Source organism: Pogona vitticeps, chromosome 2 (assembly GCF_051106095.1).
Source record: "Pogona vitticeps strain Pit_001003342236 chromosome 2, PviZW2.1, whole genome shotgun sequence".
Taxonomy (NCBI): domain Eukaryota; kingdom Metazoa; phylum Chordata; class Lepidosauria; order Squamata; family Agamidae; genus Pogona; species Pogona vitticeps.
The window spans coordinates 258,082,884-258,105,985 of NC_135784.1; the positions used below are offsets into that span (position 1 = coordinate 258,082,884).

At 39.4% G+C, this 23,102-nt stretch overlaps 1 protein-coding gene and 1 pseudogene across 4 annotated transcripts in view; both read right to left on the reverse strand.

Moving 5' to 3' along the window:
- Nucleotides 1-582: 582 nt before the first annotated feature.
- Nucleotides 583-23,102, reverse strand: part of CAMK4 (calcium/calmodulin dependent protein kinase IV) — a 129,432-nt gene continuing 106,912 nt past the window's right edge. For all 3 annotated transcript variants that reach the window (XM_072992466.2, XM_072992468.2, XM_072992465.2), the window contains 4 exons: nucleotides 16,581-16,656; nucleotides 10,933-11,059; nucleotides 9,889-10,041; nucleotides 583-6,886 (listed from right to left, as the gene is read on the reverse strand). In XM_072992466.2, coding sequence (XP_072848567.2) covers nucleotides 6,680-6,886; nucleotides 9,889-10,041; nucleotides 10,933-11,059; nucleotides 16,581-16,656 — 563 coding nt within the window. In that variant the 3' untranslated portion in view covers nucleotides 583-6,679. The remainder of the gene's footprint in view (nucleotides 6,887-9,888; nucleotides 10,042-10,932; nucleotides 11,060-16,580; nucleotides 16,657-23,102) is intronic.
- Nucleotides 11,071-15,897, reverse strand: LOC110072012 (ragulator complex protein LAMTOR3 pseudogene; annotated as a pseudogene). The gene is made up of 2 exons (XR_013542236.1): nucleotides 15,889-15,897; nucleotides 11,071-12,452 (listed from the first exon to the last, which is right to left on the reverse strand). The product of XR_013542236.1 is annotated as a ragulator complex protein LAMTOR3 pseudogene (transcript).

Below are 23,102 nucleotides of genomic sequence, written 5' to 3' on the forward strand. Positions count from 1 at the left end.
ATTTAAATAATAAAAATACTTTAAATCATTAAATAAACCTGATTTTTTTTTAAAAAAAATCAAATTTTTAAATTTAAACCATCAGGGGAAAACATCTGATGAGTTTGCCCTAAACTCAAATCATGGCTAGGACTGTGAGCAGAGGATCCCCTAGTTCTCATAACCAGGCTGCTGATATATTATGAGTGCAAGTATGTTTTGAGATTTCCTCTATAACCACTGGGCATGGATCCATATGTGCCTATTGTGAGATACTGCTCATAAAACACCACAACGTTCCTCAAACTGCTGTTAGATCTTGGTAGACATGAGTTCCTGAATTGCAGGAGACATTTCAGTTCCTCTGACACGGGGAACACAGAAGCTGGTTGCTTATAAGCAGAAAGCTACCAGATCACAGCCAGCAATGTATGACCTCATGTTTCCATGAGGTCCTCAGAGCCGCTCTAATTGGGATGACTGAATTCTATAAAAATGTACATGGGTCATTTTGGTTGGTGGCTACTGAGTCGCACGTGCTAGAAGATCCACCCATGCTGAAGCTATGTAACATTTCTATTCTCACAGAATGACACAGAGGAATCCAAAGGATATTTGTTTATTTTTTCGTATTGTACATGCAAATCACTTCTTAAATGTTCCAGCATCCAAGTGTATCTGTCCTCTTAATTCTGCAAGTACCAGTTTCTGTATTGGTATATGAAGGCCTAAGTAAGCTCCCAATTCATTAATGCTGCAGAAAAGGCAATCAAGTATCTTGAAACTAGATACTTGATTCCATAACACTTCGTCTCTCAAGGAACAGAAAGGTTAAGAAAATGTGATCTGTTTTTTCTGTCTAGCAGGCATTTCCACAAAGTTTTGGGTTACACTGTTAATGAAAAACAACAGATATTCGACACATCAAAGCAATATAAAAGTGATAGGTGTTAGGAGGAAGTCACAACAGTAGAGGTGGAAACATACAGAAGAAGCATCTCAGTTCAGTATTCACAAGTGCTGCTGAATCCACTCCTTAGCCATTTGCTGATCCCCATCCCTTTTTTAAAAAAGTGTTAAGCATGCATCTCATGGTTACATATAGAAAAACAAAGGTAGTCCTTCATCCTTTTAAGACCACAACACGGATTTTTAAAACCAATTCTAATAATCTTATAATGGAATCCTCAGATTTTAAAAACCAATTCTAATAATCTTGTAATGGAATCCTATTTGGAAAAAAGTTCTACTGAACTCAGTAGGAGCTACTTCTGAGTAGACATTCATAGGAATGTAATCATGCATCCAGGCTGCAATTTCATATATACCTTCAAGCAAGTCATATTCAGTACCACTGTACTGTAAATTCTGTGTTGAATTGTGTCCCTGCTTTGCTTTTAAGAGCGGTGACCTACATATTTCAGTAGAGTGCACACAAGACTGTGGAGCAGAAGCAATCAACACACACTCCTCCTTCCAGGCTGAAGCAATCCTTAGAATTTATAGTGTTTTCTGTGTTCACAGCATTTTATATACAAATGCATGGGGAGTGAGCAAGGTGCTGCCTGTGGACTGCATGATGCACTTCCATGCACCTGCAAATTATAATTTTTAATACACACTATAAAGACTTTTTGTGTACTCCTTATTTCACATGGTGGATATGTATCAAATCTGACGTTGGGAGAAAAAAGCAACCTAGTTACTTCGTGATGTGACTAGGTTGCTAGTTACATCCACACTAGTGTGATGCATCCACACTAGTACCCTGGATTAGCTGTGAATGATATCAGATAATTCATGCCTGTACAAGCATATTCTCTCTATATTTTTGGCCTAGGAAGCCTTTTGGGATACATCATAACTTGTATTTGCACAGTCAGATACAAGTGCTGCAAGAGAAGCTGTGATTGGAAGGAAAAGCATGCTGAACAGAGCAAAAGGAGGTGCTTTCATAATCCCTCTTGCCTTTGTACCAAGAGGCTAGTCCAGGCAAGGCCAAAGCATCCTTTGAAAATATGATGAAAAACCTTCCGGGAACTCTTGCCTCCTCTTTTGATGCATGGCAATTCCCTCCTTCCTTTCTTGGTTTTTAAAGAAAACAATGCTTTGTTATTTTGTCATTAGTCAGTTGTGGTCTGCACTTCCCTGAACATGAGATTGCAAGCTACAGGTTTGATCTGAGCTTTAATCCTGGTGCACAAGACCAGTGTAAACCATTATTTGCTGACCTGATGCAACTACAAGCCAAACCCCACTCCTACCATTCCCATTAGTCAAGTTTACTGATCCACAAAGCCTCATGACGGAGATCCCTACTGAAACCATGTGTGTAGATAACACCATATTATACACCCATACAGATACAGAGCTGCAGTATGGCGCTACCATTTGCTCCCCTGAAATTGGATCAAACAACTAGTAAACTCAGTTCTCTGAGTGCTGGTCCTCTGCTGTCAAAAGGGCACCACCCACAGACAAGGAAAGTATTTTGAGGCATGTGGGACTTCAAGGTTTGCATAACTATAAAAATAGTAAGGAAGAAACCCTTAGTGGGGCACCAATCCCCTCATAGCCCTATGGACATAGTCATTTGGCACAGAATGCTGTCTCGCTGTTGTGGGATAAAATAGAAATCCAGGCTAGGAGACAGAATGGAATCTAGTGATAAAAACTTAGAACAGGAACCATTCACACTACAGCATATTTTGAGACAGATCCCACTTACCTCTCTCTGGTACTCCCTATCAGCCCAGTCCTGGCGACAAATGCACCCCCAAAACTACCTAGAGCCCCTCTGAGAAAATCCCATGCACATATTTTGGGCAAATAAGGGCCTATTCTGACTCCTGGAAGCCTGCAGGAGGGACAGTTTTCAACTTGGAGGCCTTGAGGATGTTCCCTAAAGAGTCCCATTTACTTCCCAAATAGAAAAATTGAAGTGAATGTGAGGGCATTTCCTGTTTGTTTATTTTCAAAATATATATATATATATTTCTGGCCATTCCTATGTCTGGTGCTGCCTGGGGGCAAGAATTTGGCCATTAAACCTACTGGGATTGCAAAACCCTGTTTTAATAATTTACAGTGGCTATCACCCATGGGTCTGTTGTGGCTGTAGCCTGGAGTATAATAATCAAACAGAGATCAAATAGATCTAAGCATGTTGATTGATTTGGTGCTGTTTTCCATCCAGGAACTCTTGAAACAGCAACATGGAAGTCAGCATACCGTAATTGATAACCATTGTTTTGGGAAGTAGTGATTAGCCTAACCATACCTGTCCCAACAAGAAAAGCAACCTTGTCTAGCTTTATGAATAGGATGTGTTCAACATAAACAAACAACTTGGGTGTTTGTCACAATGAGCTTCTTTTTCCCTATTGCAGGAAATGTCAACACTACCCCTCAAACAAACTCAAAGCCAAAATCACACTTTAAGGCTGCAATCCTATGAATACCATCTTGGCAGAAAATTCCACTGAATTCCATAGGACTGAATGCTGGATAAATATGCACAAGACTGACCTGAAGTACTCTTTAACAACAGGAATTCCTACAACCCAGACGGGAATCAAATGCAACACACTCCCTTGATTCACATTGATGCATATTATTAGAACATACACTTGGTGCAGTAGAGTCTCGGATGTATATATATGTATGGGCAGGGTAGTGATTGAGGAGGATTCTTTTCCAATAAACTGACTAGTAATCACAAAGTACATGATTAGAAAATGACTACAGAAAAAGAAAGTTCCCATCTATTAAATGAATAAGGAACGAGAATGGGTCCTGAACTGTGTTATCTTTCCTTCGCCATACCCCATTACTCTTTTGTTATCCTGGCTGGGTCTGTTAAATATTTAATCACAGATCTCCATGAGAGCAATATTAATGTGAAATAACAAACACTAGCAATAAATAAAGGTGGAGAAGCAAAGGATTAGGAGCCCACTCTAATACTTTGTAGCTTCATCAACATGAAAGAAATCGTAGCACAAATACAGTATATGCTAAGACTTCATTTTCCACATGTACAAAGTACATGTACTCAACCACGTGCCCAGCTTCGCATATAGATGACCAAGTACATTTACAGCTGTAAATTCTGAAATGAACTTTGAATTTCCTCATGTTTTGATTGCCCCACAGATCACATTGAGACGAGATGCTGCAACTCCTACATTCTGTCATTAGTCACAACACCAGATTCTCAAACTTCTGCAAACGTGCTATTTCATTCAATAAGAAGGTTAACTTCCTGAAAGAATATCTGGAGGGATACCTAAGCACCATAGTCTTATAAGAAGCCAGCAAAGCACCATTCATCACTTGTGTTTTCACAGTGGCGGAGTATTAAAAACAAAGCAATTATGTTCCTGACAGCAATAACCTGATCCAAATACCGGGCTGCATATCTGGACCACTAATACCGCAGGTCATGTGAGACAGCTGACAGAGCAATCTTGAGACATTTTAATGGGACACAGAATGATGCACCTCTATATGCACAGAGAACATCCGTCCTGTTGAATATATCACAGAACTCACAAGCAATGGGGAATCTCAATGCAAGTCCAAAGTATGGCCCTCCATAGAAGAAAAAGAATCATGCTGTGGTGAATGAGCCCCATGGTGCAGTGGTTAAACTGCTGTATTGCAGTCAAGCTTCTGCTCATGACCTGCATTAGATCCCAATGGGTTTGGATAGCCAGCTCAGAGTTGACTCAGCCTTCCATCCTTCCGAGATCCATAAAATGCATACCCAGCTTATTTTTTTCGGGGGGGGGGGGTGTTGTTTGCATAATTATGTTGTAAACAACCCAGAGAGTGGTCTAGCACTATGGGGTGATATCTCAGTCGTCATTGTCATCGTAATCATCATCCCTACATGCAGTGCTTTTTCAGGCATGCTCTTTGATTTTTTTTTCCTCCAAGCACAAAGTTAAGCTGCCAGGACAAAATATAAAATCCACCTCTGTTCTTCCTTCCAAGAAAAAGACCTTGGAATGTAGTGATTTGTTGTGCTTGGACATGATGGTCTTGGGCTAAATGAATGTTTTCCATGGAAGTTTCAATTATGAGTTCTTTAAAAGTGTGTCAAAATATCATGGTATTTTTTAAAAATGGATTTTTAAAAATCATATGGGATGTTTTTACTGAAAAAATGTCATCTTCTAATCAGTAGTAAATAAAGCAGTTTTAATATACCAAACCTTATATAAATAGTTGTTAGCCTTGTTTATATCTGCAAGAGAAAGAAAACACAATTGATGCATACTCTCTATTTCTGTGCGTACTCTTGGCATAACTGAGTTTGGTACGGTCTGCTCAGAAATATTCCTGAAAAGGAAAGGAGTAAGAAATTGAAGGATAACTATCTAAGACATGAGAATATCAGATAAGTACCTAAGAAGCAACTGAGACTGCAAACCTTTACTTAATTACTGGAGAGTAAGTCCCACTAAACACATGTAGGATTGTGCTATAATAGTCATTCTCCAATTTCTTGTTTCTATTGTATACTAAGAAATTCAAGTGCTATAAAATATTTTACAGACAGATGCTTACTCTTAGACATCCATTTAACTGATTTTTCAATTCACATAGATCATACCTGATCATACCTGACTGTTCGTAACACAAGTGCCCAAATCTGCCCTTATACTGATTTTTCTTGGCACACCTCTATTGATAAATTTACACCAGCAGGTAAAAAAAAAAAACCCTGGTTGCACAACCCTTCAGTATCCCCAGCTATGCATTTCTATCTTCACATTCCACCTCTTGCTTTCTGCAGTATCTTGAATGTTCTCCCACAGTAAATGTAGAATTGTATATTCTTCATGCAGAACTATTCTATAGCTGCAGATTGATATTCCCCACCCATACAAACAGGTGCAGTCATGATTTATTCCTATAGGCCCTTAAGAATGACATCTTTGTTTGCCTCCTGCTCTTAGCATCAGTTTGTGAAAGTGACAATGGCATGGCAGAAGTCTGGGAGATATTTTGGTTATCATCAAAATACTGTATAGAAATGGTTACTGAGAGAAGTAAGGCATTCTTAACATGGGCTTCAATAGCAGACAATTTCAGAACCATCTGAAGGTACATTTCACTCTTTCACAGGAACGTGTGGAATGTTTTTGCATATAAATCCCTAAGTTCTCAATTGTAAACAGTTTGTAAATTCTCAATGACAGATGCAAAACATTCCATTGGCTATTTTAAAAATACCTAGTGGATCTTTTAATCCCATCAGTCTACTGAGTGCCTATGAGTTTAAAAGGAAGCATATAAAAGAAATGCCATGATCTATAGAAAATGACTACCTTGCCTAAGTCAGAATCATCCTTCCTTTTAGAGGTCATCTATAAACACTCTACATGAGATATACATATGAGTTGATCATAAGGAGGGCTCACACTCTCCTTGCTCTCCTTCACTTGTTGGTATTACTGTAAATATCACTTTATCCATGGCATGCCAATAAAATACTGTTTACTATTGTTTTATTTTTTTGGTCAGTACCAGTCACATGCATTGAAGTTCAGGTCACCAGCTAGAGCGTTTTGCATCTCCCAGCAAAGCCACTCCAGAATGGCCAAGGCTTAGACGTTTCTTCCTTGCTGAACGGTAACTTGGCTGGTGCACAAAATGACACAACTCAGCTGAAAGAAGATACCCCAAGATCTTAAGGCTCCTCTTCGGGTATTTTTTCCTGAAAGACTGCTTCCTGAATTTCAATGAGACTTGCTGCTGCTTCTTTTTCTGCTACTTTGTCTTCAGCCTCATTTTCTGGACCTAGAGGCTCGTTTTGACTTGGTTTATTTCCGTCTTGGTTGTTGTGGCAGCTTGCACTTCCAAGACGAGTTGATGCAACAACAGCCTTCACTGCAGCCTGATTGTGTAAAGAAAAAAGAGATGCTGTTATATGTTGCTTCTGTTGTTCTTTCATGTATTCTATGGTCTTGTTGCACTGATCGAGGGCAGTGGCCATCTGTCTCTACTTTTTACCAAACCAAGGCAATAACCATATCCTAATACATTAATGAAGAAGCTCCAGCCTGCAGGCCAATTTAAGTCCATGGTGAATCCTGATCTACAAGCTTCTTCTACTAATCACAGAGAAGAAGCTATTTAAAGCTTGGCAAGCTGTTGCATGGCACTGAACCCTCATTTGCAGACTGGAAAAACTTTGTGTGGAATAGGACCTCTAGTTTATGACCTGGGGAAAATGTTGCATAGAACCAAACCCTGTTTTGCAGACCAGGAAAACACTGCATGGAATTATGCCCTAATTTTTTTGCACAGGAAAGTGTTATGCAGAACCAGTCTCTGGTGCAGAAGCTGGGAAAGTTTTGCATAGAAAAGGAATTTTGGTTTGTAGCCTAGGAAGCTGTTACTGGAAAAAAGTCCTGCTTTACAGATCAGATCACTTGACCATTTTGGTAAGATGTGAGGGCGGGGAGCAAGTCCTGGTTTATAACTTAGGATGCTGTTGAAAGCCCAGGAAGTTAGGTTTCCTCTGACATGTTGTGTTGATTATTTTTACCTAGGTGTGAACTTTAGGTTTATCAAGGTCTATTTGACTTTATCAAAGTCTGCTTACCAAGTAGAAATACTGTATACCCCCAACCTAAGTAACTCTGGTCTAGCAAATAGTCTCCCTTCACACAAACCATAACAAAAGAAACACCTGGGGTCTTAGCCTGTTTCTTTAAAGTCCAAATGTGATACATCTTAATTGAATAAACATTTTGTATCCACACATTTCCATGTCTAAGTGTATCTCAGAAGACCTCCCCTTGTCTGGGATCACTCATATAGTGGACTAAACCGAGATTTAGGTTTGTGCAGCTGAGCTGGCCCCAGACCCTTTCCTCCACATAGCAGCCCCTCCAGCCTGAAGATACAGGAATTCTGGTAAATGGAGCCGGGGGTTGGAAATTAGCCAGAGGTGCCTTTTGTTACCATCACTTTGTTCACAGAGGATGCCTTTGATTTCCAAGGATTAACCCCTTCACTGCATACCACAGCCTGTCAATTATGGAGGGTCACTGGACCGTTTTGGTAAGATGTGAGGGTGGGGAGTGAGAAGGTGAATATAGAAGCAGGGATGGGAGAAGAGAGGCCTGTTGCTCAAGAACAGTATCTATCTCTTTGACAGGCTCATCTTGGTAAGAATCTAGAATTTTTATTTGCCATTTTCATACAAAGATGAAAGAAGAGGGAAAAACAGATATCACAGTGAAGTTGATAAATCAACAACCTTTAATACACAAGTGAGAAAAATTCAGACATGTAAAGCTCTGTAACAATAGAATCAGATCAAATGCATAATAGTAATATTAGTAAGCATTACAGTCATTTAAACAGGCAGTAGTCACACAGTAATAGGACTGATTTACTAGGACCCAGTGAGAGCAGTGACTAAAACTATGAACACATTTTAAATCATACTGAAATAAACAAGTTTAAAAACTTGGTACTGGAGGACACTATTGCAGTATTATTTTTTGACATTATTTCCCTTACTCATTAAGAGAATCCTAGATACATTTACTAAAATGTAGCTCATATTACCTTTCTTGGATTTTTTTAAAAGACTAAATATCTGAGGATGTTATTCCATGAACTCTTAATTCTCTTGGGGGAAAACTACATTGACAAATAATGAAGGAAATGCTTCAGGACTGAGATGGTCTGATTCATATTATTCTCTGTCGATTGTATGATGTACAAGTCAAAGTAAATCAGCCTGGAGTTTTTTACCTTTAATCTCTGCTTTTTCTCTCTGCCGCTACTCTCAACTGGGTGCATTCACACTGGCTCAGTCAGTGTGATTGCTTCAGGTGATACTGAATGGACAACTAGAAGCTGACTCTTCCAGCTTCCTAGTTCAAGGTGGGGAGACAAGGAAGCAGAGGCACTCACAAGGGTGGCAGTTCCCCTCAACCAAGCACCATTTGTCTCCAAACCATTTCTTCAAAAACAGGGAGAGGGAGCTTAGTGCATTTGCTAGTGCACCAGGGCAAATGGAGATCAAAGGGTAAAAAAAAAAAAAACCTTTGAGGTGGAAACTGATTGTTATGGTAACTCTTTGCAGTTTCAGCAGCTTGTTCAGGTAGCTCTCATGTAGCCATGCCTCCTGCAAATCTGGAGAGACTAGGCAGAGCTATCTTAACAAGATGCGAATAAGAACGATTGCCACTTTCCTCCTCTCTTCCTCCAGACTCTTGTGTGTTCAGCGAAATATAACTCATTCAGGGAAACATTTTTCGTGAGACTTCATAGTGGATTCAGTTACATTTTCCCTGCTATGTCATCACACCCTTAGAGAGAAGAGGATGGCAGTGCAAAACTATCCAACTGGTTCCAAAAGACACACTTTTACCCCTGAAAGAACCATGTGCCAGACCTTGCATCTGTACTCATTCCCAGTGCACTGTGTGGAGTTCAGTCCAGAATTCTCCTGCTGATGGAAGAGAGGGAGGAGGGGATTTGTGCCGATTCTTTCCTTCAGCTGGAGCCACCTCTATCACCCCTCTTCTGGAAGGTTCTCAGCCATCCAAATCACATTTCTAAGAAGGTCTGAAAGGGGAGGCAGCACACAAAGAATGTGGCCTCGTCCTCCATTCCTCCTGCAAAAGTACTTTGCTGGATTAGCAGCCTTTCATGGATGGACGAAATCTTTATGCCCACAAAGAAGCCAGTGCTGTGACCAAAGCAATTGAGGAATGAAACTTTATATTGTTGTTTTAACCATATATTTTAAGGAATGCTGTCACATTTCATGGGAATAATGAAAAATATCACTAAGTAAAAGCTTTCAGTGGTAGTGGGAAAACTTTTTTTTTTCAAAAAAAATCTATTTAAAATGCCCTCCCCTCCAAAATATACCTTGAGTTTACGCCGAGCATTGAATTCTTGGAGTTTCTTTTGGGCTGTATCCATGTGAGCAAAATTAGCTGCCTTCCCTGTCACCCAGGGGTGCTGTAAAGCTTGAAATGTAGTAAGCCGTTTCTTGGGGTCAAGCACAATTAGCTTCTTTACCTGCATAGTAAGAAACATAAACTGTACTGAAAAGAACATCTTTCTAACATCTGGCTACACAACAGGTAAATGTTTGGAAAGGCGCTTTTTGGACTCCAAGCCTGAGAGTCCCTCAGAGAAAATAGCCGGTGGCTACTTTGGCTGAGGTGTTCTCAGCATTGTGATTCAATATACAGTAGTAAGTTTTCCAAGCTCTGTTGACAGATGGTTGAAATTGTCAACCCTGACAACACTGAAGAAACTCTTTGTGAACAATGTGGATTCTAGCAATAATGGGGAAGTATGGATGGAACCCATCAGCAGTCACTTTTGTCAAAGCCAGCAGTGCCCAGCACCAGTTGTTCAGTATGAAATTCCCCTTCTAGATGCAAGAATCAAAGATGCAGTATTTGCATTCTTCTTTTTTTGCTAATCTGTGGTAATTAAAAATATTTATCATTTTTCTGTACAGTAGGATCCCCATATCCACTGTGAATGACTAAAACAGCAGATATGAAGGAACCCTATATACAACATACAAAGGGGCAGGACAAAGGGCACAAGGGGGCACCCTTGTATGTTGTACATAGCACTGTGGCAAACTGTAAATAAGTGAAACCACAAATACTGATCCCACAGATACCAGGGTCCCACTTAATTAACATCAAATGAGCTCCAAGCAGCAGCGGTCAAATTGCAGTACTGCAGTCAAACCTCTGCTCACAACCCGAATTCAATCCGAATAGATTCCGGAAGCCAGCTCAAGGTTGACTCAACCTTTCATCCTTCTGAGGATGAAAGTGTTATTTGCATAATTGTGCTTTAAACCATCTAGAGAGTGCTTTAGCACTATGAGATGGTATATAAGTAGAAACAACAACATCAAACAATGGTGGCATTTGCTCAACATACCAAATCCTTGGCGTTCAGAGATACATCATCCCACCAAGGGGAAACAAAGTCATATTCACAGTTCAGAATCCTCTTGAACATATACTGGTCTCCTCTTTCATCATAGAATGGTTCAAAGCCACAGAGACTAGAAGCAGATTAAGAAAGAAGTAAGTGATTCACACTGACCACTTGGATTAACTTTAGCATATTTCAGCACCAACAACATTTTATGACTCTGCAGGACAGAAATGCAGAAATATTGAGTGTTAAAGGGCAAGGAACATGTTACCCTCTTGATGTTGCTGCACTGCAACTCTCTTCCCATCACCTGTTATGGTACTTTGAGGTGTTGAGAGTTTAAGTCCAGTGACTTCCAAAAGGCCACACTTACCACATACCTGGCAGCATGACCTCCCTGGTAATGCTGGACATTAAAATAATCTGGAAGCTAGCAATGTTTTTTGAAAAAATTATATTCAGATTTGTCTCAGAACCAGCACAGAAAAATGAATCGGTCAAGTGCCCCAATTATACATACTCAGACATCAGATAGGACTGGGATGATATGGAGAGTTCAGCTGTAGCATTTTATAGATGAGTATGAAGAGAAAACACATTGTTTGGTTCAATTGTTGTATAAAAAGGTTTGAAGAAGTACTGAAAAGGACTGTAATGAATGTATTTGCAGAAAAACATTTAACTCTAACAGGTCTATTAGTATTTAGCTCTCCGAACATAACATGAGTCACTGATTGTGTATCAGTACTAGCAAATTCTCAAGGTATATTGTCTGAGAGACATTTTCTTCTCCCCTTTTATAGCACGGTAGCTCAGAAGACAGGAAAAAATGCAACAGTGCAGTGAGAGGTGTTGTGGGTGGCATATTTTGTATAGGCTGAGGTTAACTCTTCAGGAGTTATCAGATGGTTCCCACAATAGCCCGCAGCTCAATGGCAGCCATGACTATAATTCACATCTCCTGTTCTTCCTCTAGAAACATACTGATCTTTCACTTCAGGTTTAGCACTATGTATGGTTTAAACATTTAGAATATTAAGACAAAATAGTATTTTCTTCAAGACAATTGTGATGGTTGGTTGAAAGTACCTGCCACTTGGTCTGGAAGAGATGCTGCATTCTGGTACTTAACCTCAAGTTAAGAAGCCTCCACAACTTGCCACAGCTCTTCAAACAAGGGAGCAAATTCTTTTTCCGAGTTTATGATTAATCCCTTATTGGTGTTGCTGCTTTGCAATGAAACTCACTACCAAAGGTAACCTATCAAACTGAACCATCTGATATGTGTTGTAGTAACAGATGATACTCTTGCTCTTGGAGCGGTCTCCTTTGCTGCCCTTGCCTGTTGCAAGTGCAAATGTTGACAAGAAATCAAGTCAAAGAGCACACGCTCCGGAGCATTCTCAGTGGCAGCTTTATAACAGGCACACGATCTGTATCTGACACTACACTAGCAGGAAGCCTTTCAGCACTTGGCAGTTTTTGTATAACAACATTTTCAGTTCATTTGCCACATTGTTCTAGATGTTACAATCAAATGAATCGTCAAAATCATTCCACCTTCTTCCAGGATTAAGGTTTTAGCAAACCTTGAAACTTAGCAATACTGAATGTAGAAACTAACCCAGATTTTACAAGTCTTCAGTACTAAAAACTGACCTACATAGACAGAATATTATATAATACTGTACAACCCTCCTGGGACACTTCAGAATGAGGAGTGCGAGTAGATGGGGATTTGTCTCATGGTTTGGTCTGCTCTCGGTATGGGCTGGTTTGCTCCTTTTCCTGGCAACTTCATGGTGTAAGGTTCATTGCAAACCCGACTATGCCTGACCTTTGCCTACCCACACCTTACTGGGTCCTTGCCAGGGGCTACTGTTTTTTTAGAACAGGAAGGATCACTTGATTTTGCTTTGGTTCCAGTATATGTGATTGCTAAGACTGAACCAAAGTGGATAGCTTAAACAGTCCCTTGATGAGGTCAGGAATTTGAAAGTTTCCTCCCACAACCCCATGGGCGGGGGGAAGAGGTGAAGCAAGGCAGCACTCAAGTGATATATTTCATTTAGAAAAAATCCTCTGAAAGATTTATCTCTCTCCCCCTCCATGGGGAACAGAAGGAAGCTTTCAGTTCCCCATGACTGTAAAGCAAAGCACAGGAGAGGAACCAGGAACCAACAAGGAGGGGAGTTAGTTAGCTAGTTAGCTAGCTAGTTAGTTTGTTGATTGATTGATACAGGGTAGCTTGATGTGTAGTGAGGTTGATTGTAAAAGGATTGTCCCAAATGGCATGCCATACCTCAAAGCAGCTCCGTTAACCATGACCCAGGACAATCCTGGCCAGGATAATTGGCCACCTTGTTGCACCCTGTATATGCTCTCTCTCTCTCTCTCTCTCTCTCTCTCTCTCTCTCTGTGTGTGTGTGTGTGTGTGTGTGTGTGTGTGTGTGTGTGTGTGTGTGAAACATGTTCATTTCTACAAAGAAAGCTGTCCTGTACTTAAACAGTAGCCAAACAAATATATCAGAATAAAAAGGTTTCAAAGTAGCCAGTCTTCTCCCTGACTGCATATTTGAGTTAAACCATTGGTACATAAGACATTCATGGAGCAAACAGGAATGTGTAAGGGACATACATGATCCCAAATCTGTTTTTTGTGAACTAGAAATCTCACATTGGGCTGTAGGTGGAAGTAAAGTAGCATCAGAAGTATTCTATTCTGTGGCTCGTGTAGTAGGAATTATGGTAAGATATAAAGACTACCATCTAGTGGCATGTGTGTAAAAAAAAAAGAACCCAACAAGCAAAACAAGGAAGCAATAATAGTTAAGAAACAACTAAAGAGCACTGGGACTTCAAAGATTTTTGTGTCCTAATTTCATTTTATAAAATCTTCTAATCTGGATACCACAACAAAAGCTGCTCATTCAACAAAATTATATGCGGGGCCACTGGGCAGAGTGAGTCAATCATCTAAGGGGACATGTGCTGGGAGTCGACAGTAATATGTTGGAGTAGAGACCTGTGGGCCATTTGACTGTTCTATGCTCCCAATCCAGCATGCTACCACCCCCTCACCAGTGCAGAGATTCTGTCAGGATGGGGAATTCTGTGGCAGGCCTACTGCCAAATCCACAACTCTATTGGCTCACTGTGGCCAGGGCAGCCACTCTGCTTTTCCTTTCCCCTCCCTTATTGCAAGGAATAAATTATGTCAGTTCCAAAAGTGATGCAGGGTAGGGCCTCTGAAGGGGAAGCTGGCTATCAGGGAAGTAAGAGGACTCAGGCTGCTATGGCTTTCAGTTTCAGTTGCATTTCATTTTTAGGGCCACCACACCTTTGGGGCACCATAAGTGAAACAGGAGCAGTGGCAGTGGTGGCAGTGGCAGCAGCAATTCATTGCCTCTGCTGTGAGGAGAACTTCGTTTCCATCTGCAGAGAGGGAGGTGCACACACCCCCTACAGCCCCTCAGCTACCCTCCCAGGCAATTTTGGATTCTTTCCCTCATTTGCTTGAGCACAGAAAAACGTGCACAAACATTGCCCAAAACCTCCTCCTTGCTCTGAATACATCTAGGCATTGTTAAGTGCAGTTTTGCAGCCTCAGAAATAAAATAAAAATATTTTGGCGGACGCGAAATAAACTACTTTCCCAATAACTGCCAGAGGCAATTTAATCGTTTGGAATGGAGACTGGAAAAGTTTCTTCTTTAAGAACTACAGCTCTCAGAATACCCTAGCTAGCATGGCTACAGTCCTAAAATTAAGAATAATAACAGTAACAGTAATGGCAAAGTAACAGTCATAGTAACAGCAACTTTCTCCATTTCTGGTTTGGTGATTGGTCAAATATTTAAACAACCACATTAATGCAAGATCATTGTGACACAGAAATTGCAGGTTTGCTGCTCTTGACTCACAAATCACTTTTCAGTTCTTGCGTATGCAAGATGCAATCCTACCATCGGTTATCCATGAGTAAGGACAATCGTCTTGAGTGGGGATTAAGCATAAATAACAAGGTGCGGGCTTTCCTCCAAAGCTCCCTGATCACCAGTCTTATATTTCCTACAGGTGCTCATTTTATAGGAAAGTAAAGCAGATTTCTGTTTCCATCTTCTCCAGGTAAGACAATCTGGAATTATTTTACAGAAAATATACTTTCCAGAATATATATGTGCTCAACCTGTCCTGTGCCCTTTTAGAGACCTTCCAACCCAGATCCATGGCAGTATTTGTGCAGTTCCAGCTCTCTGTGAAGGAAACCATTCCTGCAAATCAGGAAACACAAATAACATGGGGTCATGGACCCTGTATCTCCCGAAGTTTGCAGCTGTCTCCTTTTCCTTAGTAGTGCCCTCAGAAAGATGTCACCTAAGGATGTGGCATTTGGAGCATGGAAAAATTTACATTTTTGTATTACAACACACAGAACTCCCTGGCCATATTTACCAGAGATATTGGGAGTTTAAATTCAAAGAAGTAACTTTTCCAAGCATGATTCTGAGGGGATCTTTGGGTGGAAACATCAGGAGGAGCAGCGCTGGCACAAAACATGCCACTGGAATGTGAAAAGTGGGCACTTGGGGCCACCTTTTTTTCTCTAAAGATCTCTCAGATCTGCCTTAATTAGTATTACTAAGAAAGAATAGCATATGGAGGCTGAAGTGTAATCATGTAAGAATGTAATTTAAAACCAGTGAAATGATCTAGAGCAGCTCAAACTGCATAGATGCTCCAAGCGCAATAATGCGAAGGCACTAATGAAAATGAAATGTTCCAATGAGGCACAACACTACAAAATAAAATGAATAAAAATTTAAAATGCAGTTAATCCTTAGTATCAGTCCACAAGGAGCAATCTAAAGTAGATCAATCTATTTTTCAAATCCTTATTACTCCATCCCATACAACCTGAAATATTTAATGCAATAGAATTTTCCAGAACATTACCATGATCATTGGTCCACTTCTTACTCAGACTATCAAGATCCCCAGCCATAGGATTTTCTTTGCAATAACCTCCTTTTTCTCACACCAAGAGGGCTCCATCAATGTGCCCCCACAATGTGTCTGCGAAATATGAGTCAAACGGGATGGTTCTTCACGAAGAAACAATCCCTCAAATGGGTAACCACTATTGTGCTACCCCTTCAGGGCTATGTGCACTGGCAAAAGGACAGCAATAATGCCACAAGTAGTGGACAGGAATGCTCACGAAAGATAAAGAAGATATGTACTGAAATCCTACACATGTTTGCTTCATTGTAAGTCCTATTTGTTCAATAAAGTACAGTATATTTCCGCATAAAAGCATGTAGGGTTACAGTTCATTCGTGAGCCACAATATAAGGAAAGTTGTTATCCCTAGCTGAGCATCAGCAGCTATTAAGGCATTGGCTTAAAAATAAATATAATGGATATAATTAAGAAGTAGTGCCAAAAGCCTCTATTTTTCAATAAAACAGGAACAATACATGTACAATTTGAATAATTTGTGGGCTGTGCCTCTTTCAAACAATTTAAACACAAATAGGAGGAAGCAAATGGTTAAACATTCCAGTTCTTGTCGACCCAGTTTAAAATATAAAACCTGGCAATTAGAAAAAGAACAAAAAAAGCCACTTTGTGTTCCATGAACTTACAGGATGTAGGTGATTATTCCTAATGACCACATGTCAACTTCTGGGCCATAGGCACATCCTCGCAGAATTTCTGGTGCTGCAGATGATAAAAACCTTATCAATAAAACAAAAGTTAAATGTAGAAAGAATTAACAGCAAAGGAGAACAGCTGACAATGGTCTTATCTCACAGGGAGAAGGAAGAAAAAGCCTAAGTCAACAAATTCAAGATCAAACTCCTGTCTGACCAAAACAAAACAGGACATAAACAAGCATTTCTTTCTTGAAATATGTATGTTAAGCTTGCTTTCAAATGTGTTATTAGAATGAATGTTAGGAAAGCTATTGGAAGGATAATTAGAGACAGCAGTTTGAAGTTGTGATAATTATAACAATAAGTTGATTACAATGGTACAAATGAGCACCATTTTTTTCATTTAAAAGTCTGTTTTTGTTCTTTACAAACTGTACCCACACTTGTAGAATGAAAATTTTGCACAAATATTTATGATATTTACTCCAGTCTTAAGTACAATTATTAACCTTCCGTTTTTTATTAATCTTCATGTTGTATTATGATCAATGCTAAATTTGCTAGGTCACTATAAAGAGACCTCTTCAGCATTGAAGAGCCCATTTGGAGACCTCATTTTCCTCAGAAACCCATTAGTGGATGCCTAATACATGCAGCCCATCCAGAAGCACAGACAAAACCATCATCCTTCCTCAGCCCTTTCCTCTCTTGGCTCCTGTGTTTTGATTCCTTGCCAACTCTGGCTTATATTGTGATATTCTTGATAAAACTCATCTGGACCATGATATTATATACCCTGAATCTGGAGCACTGCTACATGGTGAAAATCGTTGTGCTATAAATTAAAATGAGCGGAACAAGATATATCACTAGCAAGATATGTTTGGATGTCCAAAAGTATAGATCTGAATATGTTAGTTTTTCAGCTACAGCTGGTCCCAATAGGAACACCATGGTTATAATATACAGTAATACTTTGGATGTTTCTTGTTAAACCACCAGCTTAATATGACTGCTTTATACTAATGAAAAATGAAATATTTTATGATGTAATTGTTGAAAACTTGTTGCTTTGTGTAAGAAAGTTTGTAACATTCACTCTTTTCCTAAAGAGCAAATAAAAAGTCCCCACCATGATTCTTATTTATTTATTTATTTATTTATTTATTGGACTTATATACCGCCCCATAGCCCTACAAGCACTCTCCGGGCGGTTTACAATTTTAATTATAAAGGCTACACATTCTTCCGGCTGAGTCTGCACGTACCAAGGTAGTGTGCATACATATTCCTGAGAATCACACTGGGGACTCTTTATTTACCAACTAGGAACTGAATGAAAATTATGGCTTGTCCTAAACTAAGCAGTAGGATTTCATCCATTGCATACATGCACAATTTGAAATTGGACATGACCTCCTATAACTCTTCACTAAGTTCTGTTGATTTCTCTGCTCCCTTTCTCAGACTCTTGCCCCTTCTATCTCTTGTTTCTCCTTCTTGAATCTCTGTTTCTGTGTGCCTTAGCTAAGGATGAGAACATCTCTCAGTTTTGGTTTTTAAAGTGGTAGCCTGTCTTAGTCTGTGCAAGCATATCAGGCAAAACCCAAAGAATATTTCATTTCATTTCATTTATATTTACTATTTACTATTTACTATTTACTATTTACTATTTATCTTCTTCTTCTTCTTCTTCTTCTTCTTCTTCTTCTTCTTCTTCTTCTTCTTCTTCTTCTTCTTCTTCAGGTTTTGCCTGATCATCTCTCAGTTTTCTTGCATTTCTTTCAATTTTCTTCTTCGTCTTCTTTCATTTTGGCTTGTGAGGGACTATTTTTTTTTCTTCATGAACACAAATGTGCACACATTTTAATTCCTTTCTCCCCAGTGTATACATTTAACCACATGCATGCATTTATTTACTGCATAAACTGTACAACTTTCTTCTTGGTAGCAAGTCTCAGGAGGTGTGAAAACACAACTTCTGTTGAGACTGGCACATCTAAAAAGATGTGTTTTTTTAATATCTACATTTCTTTCAGTTGTCTTTCCCTTAACTCTTAATTCTCAACTCAAGTCTGTTTTTAAGCACATCCACAATTGATTCCTACACTGGTTCTAAAGCTCTGCTTTTCCACAAATGCCTGCAAATAGAATATAAAAAGATGCGCCACTGTGCCATTTAATGGAGCAGAATATCAGCACAATGACCAGTATCCTTTAGTAAGCCCTACTCGTAAGTCAGTTTCATTCTGCAAAATCCTGAAGCAACTCAAGACAAATTTGTTTTGCTTGCAAGCATAAACACTTCTTCTCCATTTCTTAAACTAATCAGAAATATGAGGTGTCCTGCATTAGATCTAATTCTCATTTTTAACTGAAACATGAATAATGTATCAATCCTTGATGCCAGTGCTCCTCTATGGATTTCCAATGTGGGACTTTTAGTCTTCATCTTTCCTTTTCAATTGAGGTCATTTTTAGAGGTGCCAACAATTAAAAGTGCACAAGGGGGGGAGCGTGCTATTTTCCTATGCTCTGGAATTCCTTTCCAAAGTCCTTGAAGAATATAATGTCTTATCAAGGATTCAGGAGGCAATGTACGACAAAAATGTTTCTCTGGACTTAAGGATGCTGCTACTTTCAGTTGTATTTCTACCACTTTCATGATGATGTTTTTTTTCCTTTTCAGGTTGCTATGTTTGTTATATTTTTGGTATGTTTTTTTAAAAATTACATTGTATGCCATTCTGGGTATCTACAGACAGGGAGACAGAAAGACAAACAGACAGACAGCTAAAGAAGGATGGCTGTTAAGGACTCAGTTAGGGATGTAAATATTGGAAATGTTCCCATTTCTTTTCCTTTGGATTCCTGGGATGGGGGAGTGTTTCTTTTGGGGTTTACATGGAAGGGAAAACCTGCTCTGGGTTGTTTTTCATGCTTTCCCATTAATCTTTTCTGGCACTCCAAGAGCCCTAATGAACACTTTAGAACTATTCAAAAAAAAAAAAAAAGAAGCAAGAAGGCAAGGCAACAGAGAAGCAATCTACTACAAAAGCTGACAACAATACACAAGAAAAAAAATCATCATCAAAACTATGCAGGCACTAGTTTATATTATATTATTCAAAACAATGGTAGGCATTCTGTGCCATCCATCCAGCACAACAGACCCTCTGGGCCTGGGAAGCACAGTATAAAAAAGGACAAGGAAGCAAGCAGGCAGGTAGACACTGGCTGCCTGGCAGACAGAGACATCTGCTCTCCAGAGCATCAACAGCAGCATGACAGTGAAAATAACACAAGAGAAAAGTGCAAAGCTGTGCCCAATAAACCACAACCACTACCCACACAGCCCAGTGACACACTGGCACACTAATAATGTCCACCCATCCTAGTTCACACATCTCTCCCAGAAATAAACACAATTTCAATCCCCACGAAAATATAACCTTTAACAGAATAATTACACGATAACCAAATACACAACAACCCCTCCCAAATATATAAGGAAAAAAGAACATAAGAAAACACACACATCTCTATCTCGCAAAAAACCAAGAAATGTCTAAATAAAAGCAAGGCAAGGCAAAAGAAAAAAAAAAAGCTCCCCACCCCAAATCAAAAGCAGAACAGGGTGGGGAGCTTCCTCTCCTCTCTACCGCTTGATGCTTTATCTTCTTTTGTTTGAGTCCAGAAGGCAGCAGTAGAAATAATCTAAGATTGGAAAGGGGGGCAAAGAAGGGGGGAAAGAAATCGGAGGAGGATCCAAAAATAAACCCAAGGAGGCACAATGCCCAGGCTGTCTGTCTGGTTGCAGCAAAATAATCCAGAGAAATGTGGGAAAATCCACCGCAAAGTTAATTTAAATAAAGAATAAAAAAGGAACAAATCCAAGATGGAGGCACAGGCAGCAGGAGGCATTAAAAGCAATTCAAGATGGAGGGCACTAGGAGCTCATCACACAGCAATCCCACAAGGAACAACTGAAACAAAGAATACTTCTTAGTTCTCATTGGCTTCCAGGCCCTTCTCCAGATTCAAAATTCCTGCTTCCATCTGGACATTCTGATTGGCTTCTGACAGTTTTACCCATTCAGAATTCTCACCTCCTTCCTGAGGATTCTGATTGGCTGCTGACAGCAGCCCTCACAATGTCATTGGATGAAAAATTTATTAGTGTATTTCACACACAAAGGTCAGCAAAAGTTTATATGAAAGAGGGAACACAAAAGGAAGAAGAAACTTTGGGTGCCTCTCTTTTGTAAATACGAATAATTTGTCTTTAGGGGCTCTCTTTTGGCAGTTGTTAAACACAGATGAATTACATGAAAGAAGCTCATTATATGAAATTACATGAAAAGATCCACAGCTCTGTTGTCTCCCTAGGCTTGTTCTCTGCCAGTACGATGGTGTTGCCTGCATATCTTAAATTATCTCTGTTTCTTCCACCTATTTTCACTTCTCCTATGTCTGAATCCACTCTGGCTTTCCATATGATGTGTTCTGCATACAAAGCGGTCATTACCATTGCCTCCTCTGCCATTGTCACATTTAGCTACAACTATGGCTGCCCAGTAGGTGCCTTGGAGAGAGTGGATGCATCTTAGTCTGTGCTGGAGCTCCTGCATCTGCAGGGAGGCATCCAGCTGTTTTGGCTGGGCTGCTCGGTGGGCTGTTGTCATTGTGGTGAGGTGATTCCTGAGAAGAGGTCATGGTGGTGAATGTGGAGCTCTTCCATCCAAGGAGAGGGAGATAACAATAAAACAAACAACATGGGGCATGTGCATGTTTGACAGGAGCAGCTCTAGACACTCTGCCTCATTTCAGTCCGTATCTTGACCAGAACATCATCTAAGATACCCAGTTGTCGCTTATTATATATAACGCACAACCACATTTTTAATCTGTTGTTTTTGGTTTGTTAGCTAGCTACTTTGTCACCCTGAGGCAACACGTTACTATTTCAAAACTTTAATTATTCATGGAAAGCTAACTCTGCCATGTCTCACTGTATGTTTTTGCTTCGTATATTTTCACTTTGGAATCCCGTTTTTGTTTCCATATGGGTTTTGTTACTCTGATTTATTTTCTGAATCCTTTATTCAAGTCTGAGATATCTTTGTTATTAAAAGTCCCCGTGATCATTGTGTAATAAAACAAAAAATTCTTTATTTCTATCAAAATATGAAATAATATACTAAGAACGTGATTAAATAGTTAATGTCACAATAAAATATTGTTTGTGAGTCATAAACTATATGGAACCAAGTGACCAACATCTTTTACAAATTCATTTGCTAATGGTGCTTTCTCAAATGGGTTACTTTGATGGGTTGCCCCGCAGTGCTTGAAAAAAAAAGTTACATGAACCTAATAGTTTGTGTAGTCTGGAAGACAAAAGGACAAAAGCAGGGTTGCAGTTGAACACTAAAAAGGCAAAAATCATATAGAAGAATTATAGAACTTTCGTGTTGACAATGAAGAAACTGAAATTAAGATTTTTAGAACTTTGCTTCAGTCATTAGTATAAATGGATACTGTGCCCAATAAAAGAGAAGATGGAGACTTGGAAGGGCAGCAATGAAGGAACGAGAATAGATCCTCAAGTGCAAGGATATGTCACTAGAAACCAAGGTGAAGATCAACTAGACTGTGGTATTCCTAATTATTGTGTATGGATGTGAAAGCAGAACAGTGAAGAAACTGAATGGGAAGGAAAATGATTAATTTGAGATGTGACCTTGGAAGAGTGCTTTCCTGATACCATGAACTGCCATACAGACAAACAAATGGGTTCTAGCCCAAATCAAGCTAGAACTCTTCCTAGGAGCAAAAATGACAAAACGGAGACTAACATACCTTGGGCACATGATAAAACAAAACTCACCGTAAAATAACACTGGAAAAAATGGAAGGCAACAGAAAAGAAGAAGACAAAGAAATAAATGCATTGACTCATTAAAGTAAGCCCCGAGCTTGCAAGAGCTGAACAGGACCACTGACAATAGGACTTTTTGGAGTCACTCATTCATAGCATCATTATAAGTCAGAAGCAGCTTGATCGCACATAACAACAACACCGTGCTAATAATGCAGCCTAAAAGGTACCCAGTTTACTTTTATCCTCCTGGTGAAATAATCCTACATTTTAAAAAAATGGCCTCATTGAAGAGGTGAATAAAACTTGCTTATTAAAGTCTATAACATAGATAACCATCGGTCAATATAAACTTGGCAGTGATTATGTATCACCAGTAAAAATACTGTTGCAAAAAGGTTTCAGGCAAGCATAAAGAATCTGTGCAACATTATCTCTGAAAGAATTATAGTTCTGAAGAGATTAGAAAAAGAAGGTGATAGCAAACTGAATGGATAAAGTGTGTAGTACTTTGATGCCAGTTTTTGTGTTAAACACATATTAATAATTATTTTTATCTTATGAACTGATACCCCAATCCAGAGCTTACATCTGCATATGGATGTAACGTCCGTGCACTCAAAAAGAAA